The sequence below is a fragment of the Oncorhynchus masou genome, chromosome 30 (genome assembly GCF_036934945.1).
Source record: "Oncorhynchus masou masou isolate Uvic2021 chromosome 30, UVic_Omas_1.1, whole genome shotgun sequence".
Taxonomy (NCBI): Eukaryota; Metazoa; Chordata; class Actinopteri; order Salmoniformes; family Salmonidae; genus Oncorhynchus; species Oncorhynchus masou.
In genome coordinates this window covers 15,156,147-15,172,129 of record NC_088241.1, presented here as the reverse complement: position 1 = coordinate 15,172,129, position 15,983 = coordinate 15,156,147, and the positions used below count along the sequence as shown (strand labels likewise).

Below are 15,983 nucleotides of genomic sequence, written 5' to 3'. Positions count from 1 at the left end.
CAGGCAGGTGAAGTCGAAGTCAATATCAATCTTCCATTATATCAGCATTGATTTGCATTTAACCCATAAATGCCTCGATGGTTTTTCAGATCAGACCACAATAGGCTGAAGCAAAGGGACAGCAAAAATTCAGGTCATGTCTAGAAAATGTTAGAGCCAAGACAGAGCTGGGTGTGTGAAGTTAGGGAAGCAGAGGCAGAGAGTCATACTGGAAACACTTACCAAGGGAGAGGACACCAACATACCGTACAGTAAGCTACTTGCTAGTTACTTACTAGTTACAGCAGTTAGCTGCTGTACCAGCCAAAAACACACTGTTAGTAGAGTCTGAAAGACAGCAGGAAGGATGAAAACTCACACCATAGGCAAGTTAGTGTACTTAGATAGTTTAGTATGCACTTGTGGTTCCGATGACCCAGGAGAACTTCTGGTCAGCCAGTAAGGTTAGTAGGGACTAAGCCGGACAGAAGCCTGGGACTCGAGTAGGGCTCTTACCCCGTTACTCTGCGTGGACTGTAAGGACTGCTCACTGGTGGAGGAGCATGTGCTCATGCGGTCTATATCCTTGCTGTGGGTGGAGTGGCGGTGGCTGTGGCTCTCCCTGTGGCCCAGGGTCGAGTCTCCACTATCACTGTGGTAGGAGAATGAGCCAGGCCGGCTAGCTGGGGAGGCTGGGACCGCGGTGGACCAGAAAAAGGAGCCTTTCTGGGCTGGGCTGCCCGGGATGAATTCCTCCTTTATGGGGCAGGTCAGTGGAGAGACTGCCCCTACCCGAGGCTTGGCAAGATTCAGAGGGGCCACAGCCAGCCGTGGGATGGGGATCTGAGGGTCCTCCCCAAGGTAGCTCTCCTTGAAGCTGCCCTCAGCAACGCCCAAGGACTTGCCATTGCTGTTGGTTCTGCTGCGGGGCCGGGGACCCTCCAGCACTCGCATCTTGGGGACATCTTGGGGCCCCAGGTCCCCCTCTGCATGGTCAGGAGGACAGGGGGTCTGGGAGGAGGAGGAGGGGGGTTGTCGGGACCACGTACCTGCTGTTCTGTCCGGACCGTCAGACCCCGGGGGGTGGTGGTGGTGGACAGGCTGTGGGATACGGGAGGAGGGCTGGGGAATGCGCGAGGGCCGGCGACTCTGGGGGCCACACAGAGAGTTACTCCCAGGGCCCACTACGGAGCTGCTGCAGCCACCTCCTGCCAGGCCACTGCTGCTGCTGGGGGCCCCCAGGCCTGCTCCACTTGCCCCCACGTGGTTCCTCTGGTACTCGATAGGGGATGTCAGTGCTGGGGGACACAAAAAGAGAGACAGAGATAGACAGACAGAGAGAGAGAAAGAGAGAGAGAAAGAGATGGAGAGAGAAACAGACAGAGAGAAAGAGTCACCTCAGTGGTATGAGTACACACTGTCTAGCTATGAAACAAAAATATAAAAACATTGGTAGCATTTTGCATTCCAGTACATCATGCTATAGTTCATATTATGGTGTGCTCTTAACACTTAACAATTTTCTCAGAACGTTGATACATTCTATGGAGTGGATGACTACAGAGGGAGACAGATGAAACATTGTAATCATATGATATGATTATGCTGCCACCTGGGAGAAGCTAGCATAATATCACTACACAGTTACACAGATGATCCGTGATGTGTCTTTTTTTACCATTTAGAAAGTTGCGCTGGCTCTCCAGGATCTGGGTGATCTGGTGGACCCACATCTGGCTGACTCCAGGGTTGGCTGAGTGCATCACGTAGGTCTCCACACCGCCACTGGATGACCGGGAGGTCAGGGTGAACTTACAGGGGTCATCTGGGCTCTCCTCCAGGCCCAGCCAGCTCACCTGGAAACACACACAAGATATAGGGGATAGGAGGGGATGTGAGTGTTTTCAGAATTAGACAACTATTCAAATGACTTTGGCCCTTAAGGCAATTACTATCCCAGCAATGTCCAGGCCAAAAAAATCCATCCACTGTAATATGATCTAAGTGGATTGATTAGGGGAGATGATCACGATCGATGCCCCATACCTTGACGCTGTTCTTGAAGAGGTATCCCGGTTGGGAGTAGCCTTTCTTCTTGTCCAGGGGCTCACTGAAGATGACGATCTGTTCAAAGAGGAAGACCCTCCTCTCCTTCATCCTTGTGAGAAGCCCCCCGTCCTGATCTGATACCATGAAGGTGTCCTGGAGCAGCAGTCTGCCTTGGGCCACAATCTTGCCCTGCATGGGGGAATACCAATGTATCGGCTGTCTGGTTAAATAAAGGTTTAAGGCCCAATGCAGCCATTTTATAACCATATCAAAATATTTCTGGGTAACAAGTAAGTACCTTACTGTAATAGATTTCCATTCAAATGGACAAAAGTAGCTTTTAGCAAAACTGAAAACTAGCTGTTATTGGCAGAGAGGTTTGAAACTCTTTGTTATTGGTCGATTAACTAATTTACACATGGTGATGTCACCATGGAAAGCCAAAACTCCAACACATGCAAACCTGTTGATTAGAAGGTTATGTGTAGATTGTATTTTGAAATCAAATTTGTTCACACTTTTACATTGTCAGTCTAATATAAAAAACAGGAAAACAGAATTTTGACTGAACTGGGCCTTTAAATAAAATACATACAAATAAAAGGAGAGAGGACAGCCTCAGACTCATTCTTAGCCACTCAGATGAAATATGCATATTATATGCATAATATTATATAATACAACGAGTGAAAATAGAGAGAGAGACAGCAAACCCAAGCCCTTCTTCCATGTATCATATGATCCATGTGACTTAACGGCTGAAATCAAATTCAAGTAAGCTATTTTGGAGAATTTGTGACCTTCTAAACAGAGCCAGATCGAACTGAAAGACCACATTCTCTATTCCCTGAATAAGATAGAGCCCGTGAGTCTTACGTCAAAGCCTTGGAGACGCCCAACGTTCATCATGTCGTTGCATCTTTTGGGCACAACACACATGACCTCCACCGCTTTCTGGGAGAAACAGAGAAGATAGAAAACACGATTTTAGAGGGAAAGAAAACAATATATTATAACAAGTATAACTTTTAGATGAAAACAAAATCATAGCAATATTAATGCTCGTCCATTTTATTAGCGGTGGAAGGCCATCAAATCAAACCCAGATTGTAGTTCTTACCTCCAGCTCAGTAGTATCTACTGCAGCCTTTTTGGAGAACTTGAGTAAATCCTTCAGCAGAAGCTGGTACTTCATGATGCGCTGCACAGGCTTAATGAGAAGATCAGTGATCTGGAGTCTGTGGCCCAGACGCTGCTTGAGCTCCTAAAATACACAGGGAGCCATTAGATTGAGTTGCACACAGTAAAAACAAAGGACTGCGTAAAAATATAACACAAGGTATGAGAACAGGAACCAATGTGGCTCTTATGATGAAATATGTGCTCAGTTCGAGAGACTGGAATAAACCCACATGCGGGGTATGTGTGGAGGGAGTGTGTGTATTCTTACCTCAAAGTAAGTGTCTATGTACTCAGACACAATGTGCTCTGATTTGGGCTTGTTCTGACAGTACACGATGTACATGTGTAACCGTCGCTCCTAGCAGAAAAACAAGGAAACAAAACAAGGGAAATGGTGAGGAAGTGCTATTATGGTCCTTGGGATGTCTGTACCCCATTTCATTTAAAATGAGGGATTATGGTTAAGGTTGGGGGTTAATGTTAGGGTTTAGCACTGACCTTGTTATGATGCACAGCGACATCAACTATTGATGGTATATTTTGGCCAATGAAAATCATCAAATCGCTCTTACTTGTTTGACGAACAGGGGAGCCAGCCTATCAGGATCCTCCAGGCACTTCTCTAGCTCTCCCAGGAAGAATCTGTGGCCAATCAGAGTATGAGAAACATTACTATGATAAATACACTAATATAAAAGTCAAACTAATAATAACGCTAGTACTGTAGGTAGGAACTATTCTAGTCTTACTCTCTATGCCAGTCGTAGATCTGGTGGATATTCCCAAACACTATCTTGTCTTTTCCCCTCATGTCGTCTGGCACGCCGTCCTCCTTCATTTTGCTGATGTAGCCCTGAAGGGGAGATAAGACATTCAGGTGATCACAGGACTAGACACGGTGCCAAACTCAGCCAATACTATTCCAATGCCCTGTCCACAAACAACCTCTGCCCCTTAGGGCACTTGTGGTGATCTGATCTGATAGGTATATGCACTACATGTATGTTTAGAGGGCAAGGTGGAGCTGTTACCATATTGATTTTACGATGTATATGGAGAGCCTAGGGGTCGTAAGGATTAGGGATTGTTTTGTGGACGGGACCTCGCACTTTAGAATGTCTAGAATGTGAACAGAGTGTGATGGAGAGGAGTGAGTCATTGATTATGGGCCTACAGTAAAGTAAGAAACAAGGTGTTCTCACCTCCACCACTGAACCCAGGTCTCTCACGTAGTCCCTCTCTGTCTCCACCAGCTCCAGTAACACATAGCTGTAGGGAAGAGAGGTGAAGTAAACAATGAGGGGATTGTTTAGCTAGACCACCACAGGACAGTTTTATCTGATGGCTCAGGGCATATTGTAGGCTTTGAGACCCTAGAAATAGAATGACTAGAAAGGGCCCAACACCAGTCTACCCATTACGGCCTCATTGGCTTGAATGAGGGCGACCCTTCTAGTCATTCTGTTTCTACATATGAGATGTGGAGGAGTGAAACTGAACTCACTGGCGTCTTTTGAGGAAACCCGACTTGCGCTCGTCCATCTCATCGATGGGGGAGGAGGAGGACAGGAGGGAGTTGTCAGAGGGGTTGAGGGAGGGGCTGCTGCTGTCCCCTTGTTCCACAAAGAGAGAGCTGGGACGGTCCTCCAGGGACTGATAGAGAGAGAGAGAGAGAGAGAGAGAGAGAGAGAGAGGATATATTTACTGTATATTCATTGTGAACATGCAGTGAGTAAACTCAGCTTCTCCATACAATCACTGTGATAGCAGAGAGAGCAGTGGTGTTGCTGCTATGAGGGTGTGACAAAGTATGGCAGCATTAAAGTGCTGTGCCAGGTCTTATGAAGAGAAGGAGTCAGTTGGTGTGGTGACTCAAATGGTTCACAGATGACTGGTGGGCCATGGCACCGTCACACGTCACATCCACCATGGCACCAGACTGGCCTGAGCTGAGCTGGCAGTGTGTGTGTGTGTGTGTGTGTGTGTGTGTGTGTGTGTGTGTGTGTGTGTGTGTGTGTGTGTGTGTGTGTGTGTGTGTGTGTGTGTGTGTGTGTGTGTGTGTGTGTGTGTGAGTGTGCGTAGCTGACAGCAGTGTGGTAGACTGATGGATGGCAGAATCTTACCATCTTACTCTTGACCAGCTCCTCGATGGCACTGACCAGCTCAGCCGCACTGGGTGTCTCTGAACTACTGGGTCGGCCCGATAGACGAGAGGCCGCCTGGAAGGGAGGGAGAGAGACAGAGTCAGACAGACACAGAGACAGAGACAGGAGAGCGAGCGTGAGAGAGAGTGTGTGAGAGAAAGAGTGAGAAAGTAGAGAGAACGTGAGAGCGAGAAAGAGAGGTGTGGTTTAATGTTCAAATCAAATGTTATTTATCACATGCGCCATATACAACAGGTTACAGTGAAATGCTTACTTACAAGCCCTTAACCAACAATACAGTTGTAAGAAAAGTGTTAAGTAAAAATGGATAAGTACAAAAATATGTATATAGATATATATATATATATACAGTTGAAGTCGGAAGTTTGCATACACCTTAGCCAAATACATTTGACTCAGTTCTTCACAATTCCTGACATTTAATCAGAGTAAAAATTCCCTGTCTTAGGTCAGTTAGGATCACCACTTAATTGTAAGAATGTGAGATGTCAGAATAATAGTAGAGAGAATGATTTATTTCAGCTTTTATTTCTTTCATCACATGAGTCAGAAGTTTGCATACACTCAATTAGTATTTGGTAGCATTGCCTTAAATTGTTTAACTTGGGTCAAACATTTTGGGTAGCCTTCCTCAAGCTTCCCACAATAAGTTGGGTGAGTTTTGGCCCATTCCTCCTGACAGAGCTGGTGTAACTGAGTCAGGTTTGTATTCCTCCTTGCTTGCACACGCTTTTTCAGTTCTGCTCACACATTTTCTATAGAATTGAGGTCAGGGCTTTGTGATGGCCACTCCAATACCTTGACTTTGTTGTCCTTATGCCATTTTGCCACAACTTTGGAAGCATGCTTGGGGTCATTGTCCATTTGGAAGACCCATTTGTTACAATGCTTTAACTTCCTGACTGATGTCTTGAGATGTTGCTTCAATTTATACACATTATTTTCCATCTATTTTGTGAAGTGCACCAGTCCCTCATGTACCCCTACAACATGATTCTGCCACCCCTGTGGCTCACGGTTGGGATGGTATTCTTCAGCTTGCAAGCCTCCCCCTTTTTCCCCCAAACATAACGATGGTCGTTATTGCCAAACAATTCAATTTTTGTTTCATTAGACAAGAGGACATTTCTCCAAAAAGAATGATCTTTGTCCCCATGTGCAGTTGCAAACCGTAGTCTTTTTTTATGGTGGTTTTTAAGCAGCGGCTTCTTCCTTGCTGAGCGGCCTTTCAGTTTATGTCGATATAGGACTCGGTTTACTGTGGATATAGATACTTTTGTACCTGTTTCCTCCAGGATCTTCACAAGGTCCTTTGCTGTTGTTCTGGGATTGATTTGCACTTTTCGCACCAAAGTACGTTCATCTCTAGGAGACAGAACACGTCTCCTTCCTGAGCGGTATGACAGCTACGTGGTCCCATGGTGTTTATACTTGCATACTATTGTTTGCACAGATGAACATGGTACCTTCAGGCATTTGGAAATTGCTCCCAAGGATGAACCAGACTTGTGGAGGTCTTGGCTGATTTTGCCATGATGTCAAGCAAAGAGTTTGAAGGTAAGCCTTGAAATACAACCACAGGTACACCTCCAATTGACTCAAATTATGTCAATAAGCCTATCAGAAGCTTCTAAAGCCATGGCATAATTTTCTGGAATTTTCCAAGCTGTTTAAAGGCACAGTCAACTTAGTGTATGTAAACTTCTGACCCACTGGAATTGTGATACAGTGAATTATAAGTGAAATAAACTGTCTGTAAATTGTTGGAAAAATGACTTGTGTCATGAACAAAGTAAATGTCCTGACAGACTTTCCAAAACTAGTTTGTTAACAAGAAATTTGTGGTTGAAAAACAAGTTTTAATGACTCCAACCTAAGTGTATGTAAACTTCAACTGTATATAAAAAATATATATGTTTACACTACATTTGATTCATATTTTCTGGAAAGTATCTGTCACTGTATTAAAGATGTTCCTACATATCACAGCACATGATGACATCACCGCATCATACATTCATTTCTTAGAGAAGCTCACCATTGACGTGTTTTGACATCGCCCGACATTCCAAATGACCCCATAAGGAATGGGTGTGGTCTCCCTAATCAGGGCCAAATAGGGGCATAGTGGGGCCAGGCTAGCATGGAGGATACAGGGGACGAGGCGGGGGTTGGGGTTGGTTGGAGCAAGGTTCTGAGCACTGGAACCACAGCGGAGCACATGACCGAACAATGTATATGTGCTGTTAAATACTCCATTATAACAGGGATAACCCGGGCAACAGCCCAATCACAAGCACAGCTTGTCTGGCTAAACAATAGCAACAGGCTAAACAAGGCTAGGTCTTTAAAGGGGTAGTCAGTCAGTTCTAGTCAAACTCCACTAACTACAGCAAATGGAGTATTCGTCACATCCGCAACAACAGTCCTAGCAAACATACAGTCCTAGAGAAATGACATGGATGGGGGAAATAAAATAAAGTCAAGCTGGTTGGTTGGTGAGTGTGAGATAGCAGTGACAGGATGCATGATGGATGGCTGGGAAATAAAATAAAGTCAAGGCTGGTTGGTTGGTTGGTTGGTTGGGGGAGTGTGACTAGAGCGTAGGCAGTTACATGGAGAGGTACGAGGGTGAGGAGATAGCATGACAGGATGGATGGCTGGGAAATAAAATAAAGTCAAGGCTGGTTGGTTGGTTGGTTAGGGGAGTGTGACTAGAGCGTAGGCAGTTACATGGAGAGGTACGAGGGTGAGGAGATAGCATGACAGGATGGATGGCTGGGAAATAAAATAAAGTCAAGGCTGGTTGGTTGGTTGGGGGAGTGTGACTAGAGCGTAGGCAGTTACATGGAGAGGTACGAGGGTGAGGAGATAGCATGACAGGATGGATGGCTGGGAAATAAAATAAAGTCAAGGCTGGTTGGTTGGTTGGTTGGGGGAGTGTGACTAGAGCGTAGGCAGTTACATGGAGAGGTACGAGGGTGAGGAGATAGCATGACAGGATGGATGGCTGGGAAATAAAATAAAGTCAAGGCTGGTTGGTTGGTTGGTTGGTTGGGGGAGTGTGACTAGAGCGTAGGCAGTTACATGGAGAGGTACGAGGGTGAGGAGATAGCATGACAGGATGGATGGCTGGGAAATAAAATAAAGTCAAGGCTGGTTGGTTGGTTGGGGGAGTGTGACTAGAGCGTAGGCAGTTACATGGAGAGGTACGATGAGGAGATAGCATGACAGGATGGATGGCTGGGAAATAAAATAAAGTCAAGGCTGGTTGGTTGAGGAGATAGGCAGTTACATGGATGGATGGACTGGATGAAATAAAATAAAGTCAAGGCTGGTTGGTTGGTTGGTTGGGGGAGTGTGACTAGAGGCGTAGGCAGTTACATGGAGAGGTACGAGGGTGAGGAGATAGCATGACAGGATGGATGGCTGGGAAATAAAATAAAGTCAAGGCTGGTTGGTTGGTTGGTTGGGGGAGTGTGACTAGAGCGTAGGCAGTTACATGGAGAGGTACGAGAGGAGATAGCATGACAGGATGGATGGCTGGGAAATAAAATAAAGGAGATAGCAGTTACATGACAGGATGGATGGGCTGGGAAATAAAATAAAGTCAAGGCTGGTTGGTTGGTTGGGGGAGTGTGACTAGAGCGTAGGCAGTTACATGGAGAGGTACGAGGGTGAGGAGATAGCATGACAGGATGGATGGCTGGGAAATAAAATAAAGTCAAGGCTGGTTGGTTGGTTGGGGGAGTGTGACTAGAGCGTAGGCAGTTACATGGAGAGGTACGAGGGTGAGGAGATGACAGGATGGATGGCTGGGAAATAAAATAAAGTCAAGGCTGGTTGGTTGGTTGGTTGGGGGAGTGTGACTAGAGCGTAGGCAGTTACATGGAGAGGTACGAGGGTGAGGAGATAGCATGACAGGATGGATGGCTGGGAAGTAAAATAAAGTCAAGGCTGGTTGGTTGGTTGGGGGAGTGTGACTAGAGCGTAGGCAGTTACATGGAGAGGTACGAGGGTGAGGAGATAGCATGACAGGATGGATGGCTGGGAAATAAAATAAAGTCAAGGCTGGTTGGTTGGTTGGGGGAGTGTGACTAGAGCGTAGGCAGTTACATGGAGAGGTACGGGAACTGAGACAAAACAGAGGCAGAACAAAAATCAACATAAAGCTATGGTAAAGTTAAAGCAAAGTTAAGAAAGAAGAGAAAACAATGATATTAGTGTCAAAGAAATGCCTATCGCTCTAGTTACAATAACTGTTCTGTGATGATGAATGAATGAAGCTAAACTGCATAGGTATAAAATATCTACCTCTTCAGACAAACTGGTCTAAAAGAAATACATTCATTGATTTACCAATGTCTCTTTTTATTTTCCAAAAGATTTTACAGGAAAGATGATTGTCCCCTCTTTGATATACTCCTAAACCTCATGGAGGCCTGTTAAGTGTGTGTGAGTGTGCGTGTGTGTGTGTGTCTCACCTTGTCGTCCTGAGAGTCAGCCTGCAGCAGGCTGTGTTGTTGGATGGCCATTGGGGGAGGCAGGGGTACAGCATCAGCCCCCTCCTCTCCCTCCTCCTCCCCACAGCTCTGCATCCCAGAGGAGGAGGACTTGGACAGAGTCCCACTGCTCAGCCCCTCGTTCCTCATCCTCTGTAGAGGGACAACGACAACAGAGCTTAAAACTACATAGAACACAATCGTCTCAAAATAAAGGAGAGAAGAAAATTAGGGAGATATTTAATGTTGAACAGGTAATGTAAAAGAGAAAGAAAGGAAGGAAGTGATATATGAGTGATAGGAGTGACCAATTGAACGGACCTCCTCGATGGTCTCGTCCTGTGGCGTGTGGGCATTGTCGTCCGAGTCTTTCTGGGAGCCGGTGGAGTCTGCGTTCTTGCTGCGTCCGTCGCGGTTCTTCTTGTGCTTGTGGGCCAGCTTCTTGACGTGTCCATCGGCCTTGCCGCTGCTCAGGCGCCTCACTGGGCTGGTCAGCCACTTCCTCAGCGTGTTGCCCGGTCGCTTGGGCCCTGGGGAGCTGTGGAAGCCCAGGGTGTGGCTGGTGCCAGGCTGGATGGCATCGTTACTGGACACAGACAGGGTGTCTGCAGGCGGAGAGACATGGAGAGAGAGAGAGAAGGAGAGAGAGAGAGAGAAGGAGAGGTCAGTCACAGTGCACAGTATCTTGGGAATGGGTCTGAATTCAGCTATGAGGGTACCAATGAGATTAGATGCACTTTTGCAAGGTACTTCATTACCTAGGAGGCATAATTATTTATGTATCTATACTCAGACATTCCATTTTAGTACATGTTGGTTAGAATGGAGCATCGCATCCTAACATTGCGTGTCCACCCTCTGCATTGAAGTGTCTATCGATAGACGTTCCTCCTTTGAAAGTGAACTGGATGAACCTCATTTTAAAAACCATGGAATACACAATATTATATGAAAGTTGCATAAGCTATTCTATCTGTGTGTGTGTGTGTGTGTGTGTGTGTGTGTGTGTGTGTGTGTGTGTGTGTGTGTGTGTGTGTGTGTGTGTGTGTGTGTGTGTGTGTGTGTGTGTGTGTGTGTGTGTGTGTGTGTGTGTGTGTGTGTACTTTAGGCTGAATGCCCACCACCTCCCTCTCCTGTGGTTCTATCTCCCCTGAGAGGTGTGGGAGAGGACTTGGCTGAGGCTGTGGGTTTAAATGTGGTGCAGTGTGGGGTGCATTTGCTGATGTAAACTGAGGGTGGATAGATATCCCAGGTCCTGGCTTCATAGAAATCTTGTATCCTTCAAAAACAGAACTTTTGATGAATAGACGGATACGTAGTGCATTCCCCATGTGTTTCTTCTGTCTCTGTGTGGCTGGGTTCTTAGCCCACTGACGGCAGTAGAGTAAAGTGACCAGTGAGGTGACCTCTGTGTTCTCACCGGTTGGTTCTGTCTCTCAGTGAACTAAACTCTGTGTGACCAGATCCTCCTACTGATCTGTTCTAACCACAACAGCTTCTGACAGGGCATGATGACCATCTGGACGGGTCAGGGTTCCCCAACAGTGCTCCCACTCGCTCAGTAAAAATAACATGTACCTACAGTATGTTGCCATGAGAAAAGACAACAGGCCTTTTAAAGAATCTTAGGACTTATAACAATGAGAAACAAATCAATTCAAAACAACAACATATGACCCCATGGTTATCATGTACTTATCGGGCCTTTGGCATGTACTGATCACACACATATTATTAACAAGGTGCTGCTGCACTAGTGCATCGTGGGTCATAGTGGGTCTCAGCAAGGAGAGAGGAGCGTGTGACTTTTCTTTTTCATTTGTACAGTGAGACTCTGGCCAAAAGGAGGATACACCCATGGCCATGTCGAAAGGGGTTCTCTTAGCAGCCAAGAGCAATCTCAGGAGATGTTCTCAATCCAGGCCATGGATGATTTCATGAAGTTCCTACAGCTGTTTTCCTAAAGCTACAACACAGTAAATGACTTCCATACTGTTTCAAAATGTTGCGCAAACAAGTCAGGCTGAATGGTGCGCCAGATGAAAGACAGTGTATGAATAGAGTTAATAACCTTCCCTTCTGTTTTAATTCATCATTCATATGGCACTATGTTTGCTACAATAGTTTTGATGTGCATGCAAGGGTGCCATTTTCACAAAATGATTCAAGGTGTCATTTGACTGCTTTATGATGTCACATTAGGCCTGCTGAGATGGTCTGGGGCTGCATTTCATTGGCTCAAGCTTTGATACAGGCAGGGTTGGATTGTGACATCATGACAGTCTAATACTAGCACTAGCACTAAATGATGTCACAATGGGACTGCTGAGGGTGATCTGAGGCTGCCAATGGCCCAGGCCTTCATTCGTTCCTCAGACACGGTTGGATTAGACTGACACATCTCTAGACCTACAAAGAGCCCAGGAGCAAATAAGCCCAGGAGCCTTTTGGGGCTACTTCATCCTCACGTTTAGCCATACTTTTTCTCAAGATGGTGTGCATTAACATTGGCGTGCAGCACTGCAAACTCCCAACCTGGTCCAGAGTTGGCATGGATATGACACCAGACGAGTTGAGACATGTGGTGGAGAGAAGGGAGGAGTACAACACCTCCATCCTGGACTCCATAACCATGCCTGACGTGGACTGCACCATCTTGGCCCTCGGGGGGGCATTTCTGGTCATCTGCCTGGCTCGCCTGTGGCTCAGCAGAAGGAAGTGGACAAGGCAAGGCCAAGGGAAGGAGGTCTGCTCCAGTGCCAGGCTAAAGGGGACAGCAACAAGGCTGTTCTGATGATGGAGCTTCAGGAGAAGGTTCTGCTGAGGATGGAGGGCATGGAGCAGCGCCTCGACGCCATGGAGGACTTCCTCAGGTCAGTCTCAACTCTTAGCCTCATGCGTAACGAAATGAAAGGGTTCTTGGAACCGAAAATAGATCACGTCAACTATAGATAAGGGCCAGAACTCACTTCCATATAAGATGAAATTGAAGGTTAAAATGTTCATCTCATAGTGACATGTATTAATGGACCACACTGATTGGTACGTTTCATCTTGTGCCTTCCTTAGCTGCATGGGGAAGAAGAGGACCATGGAGAAGACAATGTACGGCAAGCAGGAGGCTGCTGGTGACAAGAGCAAAAGGGATGCCCTGCGCTTCTCTGACTGCTCTGACAACTCCAATTAATGTCTCAATACCTCAAGACCTGCTTATGGACACTGTGCATTTCTTTAAAAATACATTCAACTGATTTGAAAATAAAAGATTGAAATAGAAGTAGCCCTTCCTCTCCTCTTTTCACTCTGTGGGGAAAAGCATTGTATGTAGTTACAGTATATTCTGATAGACACTTTCGACATCTTTCGTGACAGCAAACATGTGTGTCACAGGGTGGGGTGGATGGTGGGTTTTAAGGGGGATCACAATCCTTAGTTAAAATGGCTTCAGGAGACTTATATATTGTGGTGTAATATCCTCCTGATATAAAGCATGTGTTCACTCTACTCTCGATCTAACCCAGCTGTGGGAGTCCGAGCCAGAGAGCCTGAGAAGATGAGGTGTTCACACAGCCCTGTACTCTAAGTCTGCAGGGGAGAACCGAGGGCTTTCAAGAGACTTGTAAATAACTCGTAGCAAAATACCATGAAAACCGGACTCTATTTATCAAATGTGTCACAATATTACTGACATAAAGGAAGGAGCCATCACGGGCTGTTTCAGTCATGCTTCAGGGTCCTATCGACCAAGTGGAGCAGTAGAAGGCTAGCAGGACCATGTGTTACAGTAACACTGGATGTGTACAGCAGACTATGCCAGACCCACTAGGCAGACACCTCCAGGCCAGCCCAGCCGTACACAACCCCATCCTCCATTCTGAGAGGAGGAAGGAAACAGGCATCAAATCTCCACCTGAATAAACCTAGCCTTCTAGTACACCACAGAGACAGGGCTCAGTGTGTCCCTCCCCACAGGCCCACCTTCCCTCTACTTACCTGAGGGAAGTACAGTCATGCCACGGTGCCCAGTAAAACTTTCCTTCTCTCCAATACTGTACAGAGCTGTCGCACAGTGTATCAGTGTGATTACATTGAAGGAGACACAAAAATAACTTACTCCTTGTCCATATTGTCTCATCTAGCTGGCTAAAAGGGTACAGTTATGGTATATCTCTCACATTTACATCAAATGCTTTTGAACTCTTCCATTAAAAAGCCCTGTCTGCCAGTGGGTTAGTGGCAGGGGGGCAAACTCAGTCTGGTGCACAGTTCTACACATGAGTGTGTATCCACTCCACATATTGAGCAAACAGGACAGAGGCATGCAAGGGTTCTGACCCCTGGTGTAACAGCGCTATTTGAGAGTAGGTCTGAAGAGCTCTCACAGGCTGTGGGCAGCCCATCAATCACCTCAGAAAGTGGGCTATGGGGTATCATATACTGTATGAAGGAAAAAGAACTAGCCTGGTTGACTGGGACACCAAAAGTATTTTCAGTGAAGAACACAACATAACTTCTCTTTTAATATTATATTTGTACTCATGTATTTTTGTGTGTTTTAGACAAAGTTGTCCAAGACCAATTTCCCCTCAGGGACAATAATGATGATCTGGTCTTACAGTCCTGTCACAGCGACAAAGCAGCGTCACTAGCTAACTTTGAAGTGCTACCCTGAGAGGTGCCTCCTGGGGCGAGATATATTATTGGTTTGAGAGATCTGCGTGTCCTCGTAGACGTAGACAGTGATTTAACAGAAGGAGGGTCACCAACCTTGACACATTCCTGTCCATTGTTTATTCAGCAGGGTGTAAAATAACCCCAGACATCACAGACATGCCCCCTGTGGGACACTGTCCCTGTGTCCCAAATGGCACCCTTTTCCTTATTTAGTGCACTTCTTTTGACCAGGTAGTGCACTATATAGGGGATAGAGTGCCTTTTGGGATGCAGCCCGTCTCTGAGTAGTGGGTAGGAAAATAAGCATTGCGGTGACCTCACTCTGATCTCCCGCCAGTGGGTCTTCATCAGTCACCTCAGTCACTGAGCTCACTACCGACACCTGTCCCAAACCCGGGTCTGCTGTGACTATGTGAGCCCGCTGAGCTAAAGCCTAGGGATTAGGAGACACAATAGGTTCTGGCATGACACATGCAGTACGTTCAAACACATGTAAATATGGTATCCCTGTCTGCCTAGTACATTTTAGGTCACTATCAGCAGTAGAGTATGAGACAGAATGGGGGTGAGGAGTAGAGCTGTCATGGATTTTGGATGACAGTAATTGACCAGACAAATGCTCACCGTAATAACCGTTTCAATAGTAAAAAATTAATTATAATATAATATATATTATTATTTATTTTTAACACGTTTTTTTCTCCTCTCCTCTCCTGGCTGCATGTGCTGCCATATCAATATAACAGGCGTCCTCAATCAAGTCAATGATGGCATAATGGCTGGACTGGCAGCAATTGAGAAAGTACATATCGAAGCAAACCAGGAAGTAAAAGCAAGAAGTAAAAGCAGGAAGTGTACCATCAATATGTGCTGTGATTTGTTGATTCAACTCAACTGATATTACAAAAAATACATTCAATTGCATGAGCCACATCATGAATGAATATTCTACATTATCATGGAAATTATTGCATCACAAGTAGGGTTGTGGCGGTCACGAAATTTCGTCAGCTGCTGATTGTCAAGCAAATAGCTGTTGGTCCCACGGTAAATTGACCATTAATTAACCTAAACACATTTATCATTTCCTGGCTTCCACACATAGTCTACAAGCCACTGATGCAGACTTTTGGAACATCTACATTTAATAAATCCATGTAATATACACCTTCACAATAAATTGATTATATATTTTTGACAGGTTTAAAGAAACATGATATGAAGAAAATGTAGTATATTTCAGAGGAACAGAATAGCATAATCTGAGTTGTCCTTATTTTAGGTCCTGATCTGGCTATGCCATATGGTTTTGGGCTACACTAGTTAATTTAGCAGACAAGATTTGCTTAGATTTCTGTTGCATTATTTTATAGTATAAAAGAATACAATTGAACAAAGCTGAATAAAATAGATATTTTCTCCAAACTATTTG

At 45.6% G+C, this 15,983-nt stretch overlaps 1 protein-coding gene across 4 annotated transcripts in view; it reads right to left on the bottom strand.

Annotated features, from left to right (window-relative positions):
- The window catches only part of LOC135522130 (triple functional domain protein-like), a 64,565-nt gene that overhangs the window by 7,132 nt on the left and 41,450 nt on the right, over positions 1-15,983 (bottom strand). For 2 of the 4 annotated variants that reach the window (XM_064948114.1, XM_064948115.1), the window contains exons 27-39: positions 10,199-10,482; positions 9,860-10,030; positions 5,334-5,429; positions 4,715-4,863; positions 4,413-4,479; positions 3,960-4,063; positions 3,783-3,882; positions 3,479-3,568; positions 3,149-3,292; positions 2,905-2,982; positions 2,026-2,217; positions 1,658-1,835; positions 496-1,277 (exon numbers count right to left, since the gene is read on the bottom strand). In XM_064948114.1, coding sequence (XP_064804186.1) covers positions 496-1,277; positions 1,658-1,835; positions 2,026-2,217; positions 2,905-2,982; positions 3,149-3,292; positions 3,479-3,568; positions 3,783-3,882; positions 3,960-4,063; positions 4,413-4,479; positions 4,715-4,863; positions 5,334-5,429; positions 9,860-10,030; positions 10,199-10,482 — 2,435 coding nt within the window. The remainder of the gene's footprint in view (positions 1-495; positions 1,278-1,657; positions 1,836-2,025; positions 2,218-2,904; positions 2,983-3,148; positions 3,293-3,478; positions 3,569-3,782; positions 3,883-3,959; positions 4,064-4,412; positions 4,480-4,714; positions 4,864-5,333; positions 5,430-9,859; positions 10,031-10,198; positions 10,483-15,983) is intronic. The other 2 variants (XM_064948116.1, XM_064948117.1) reach the window with 1 other exon arrangement.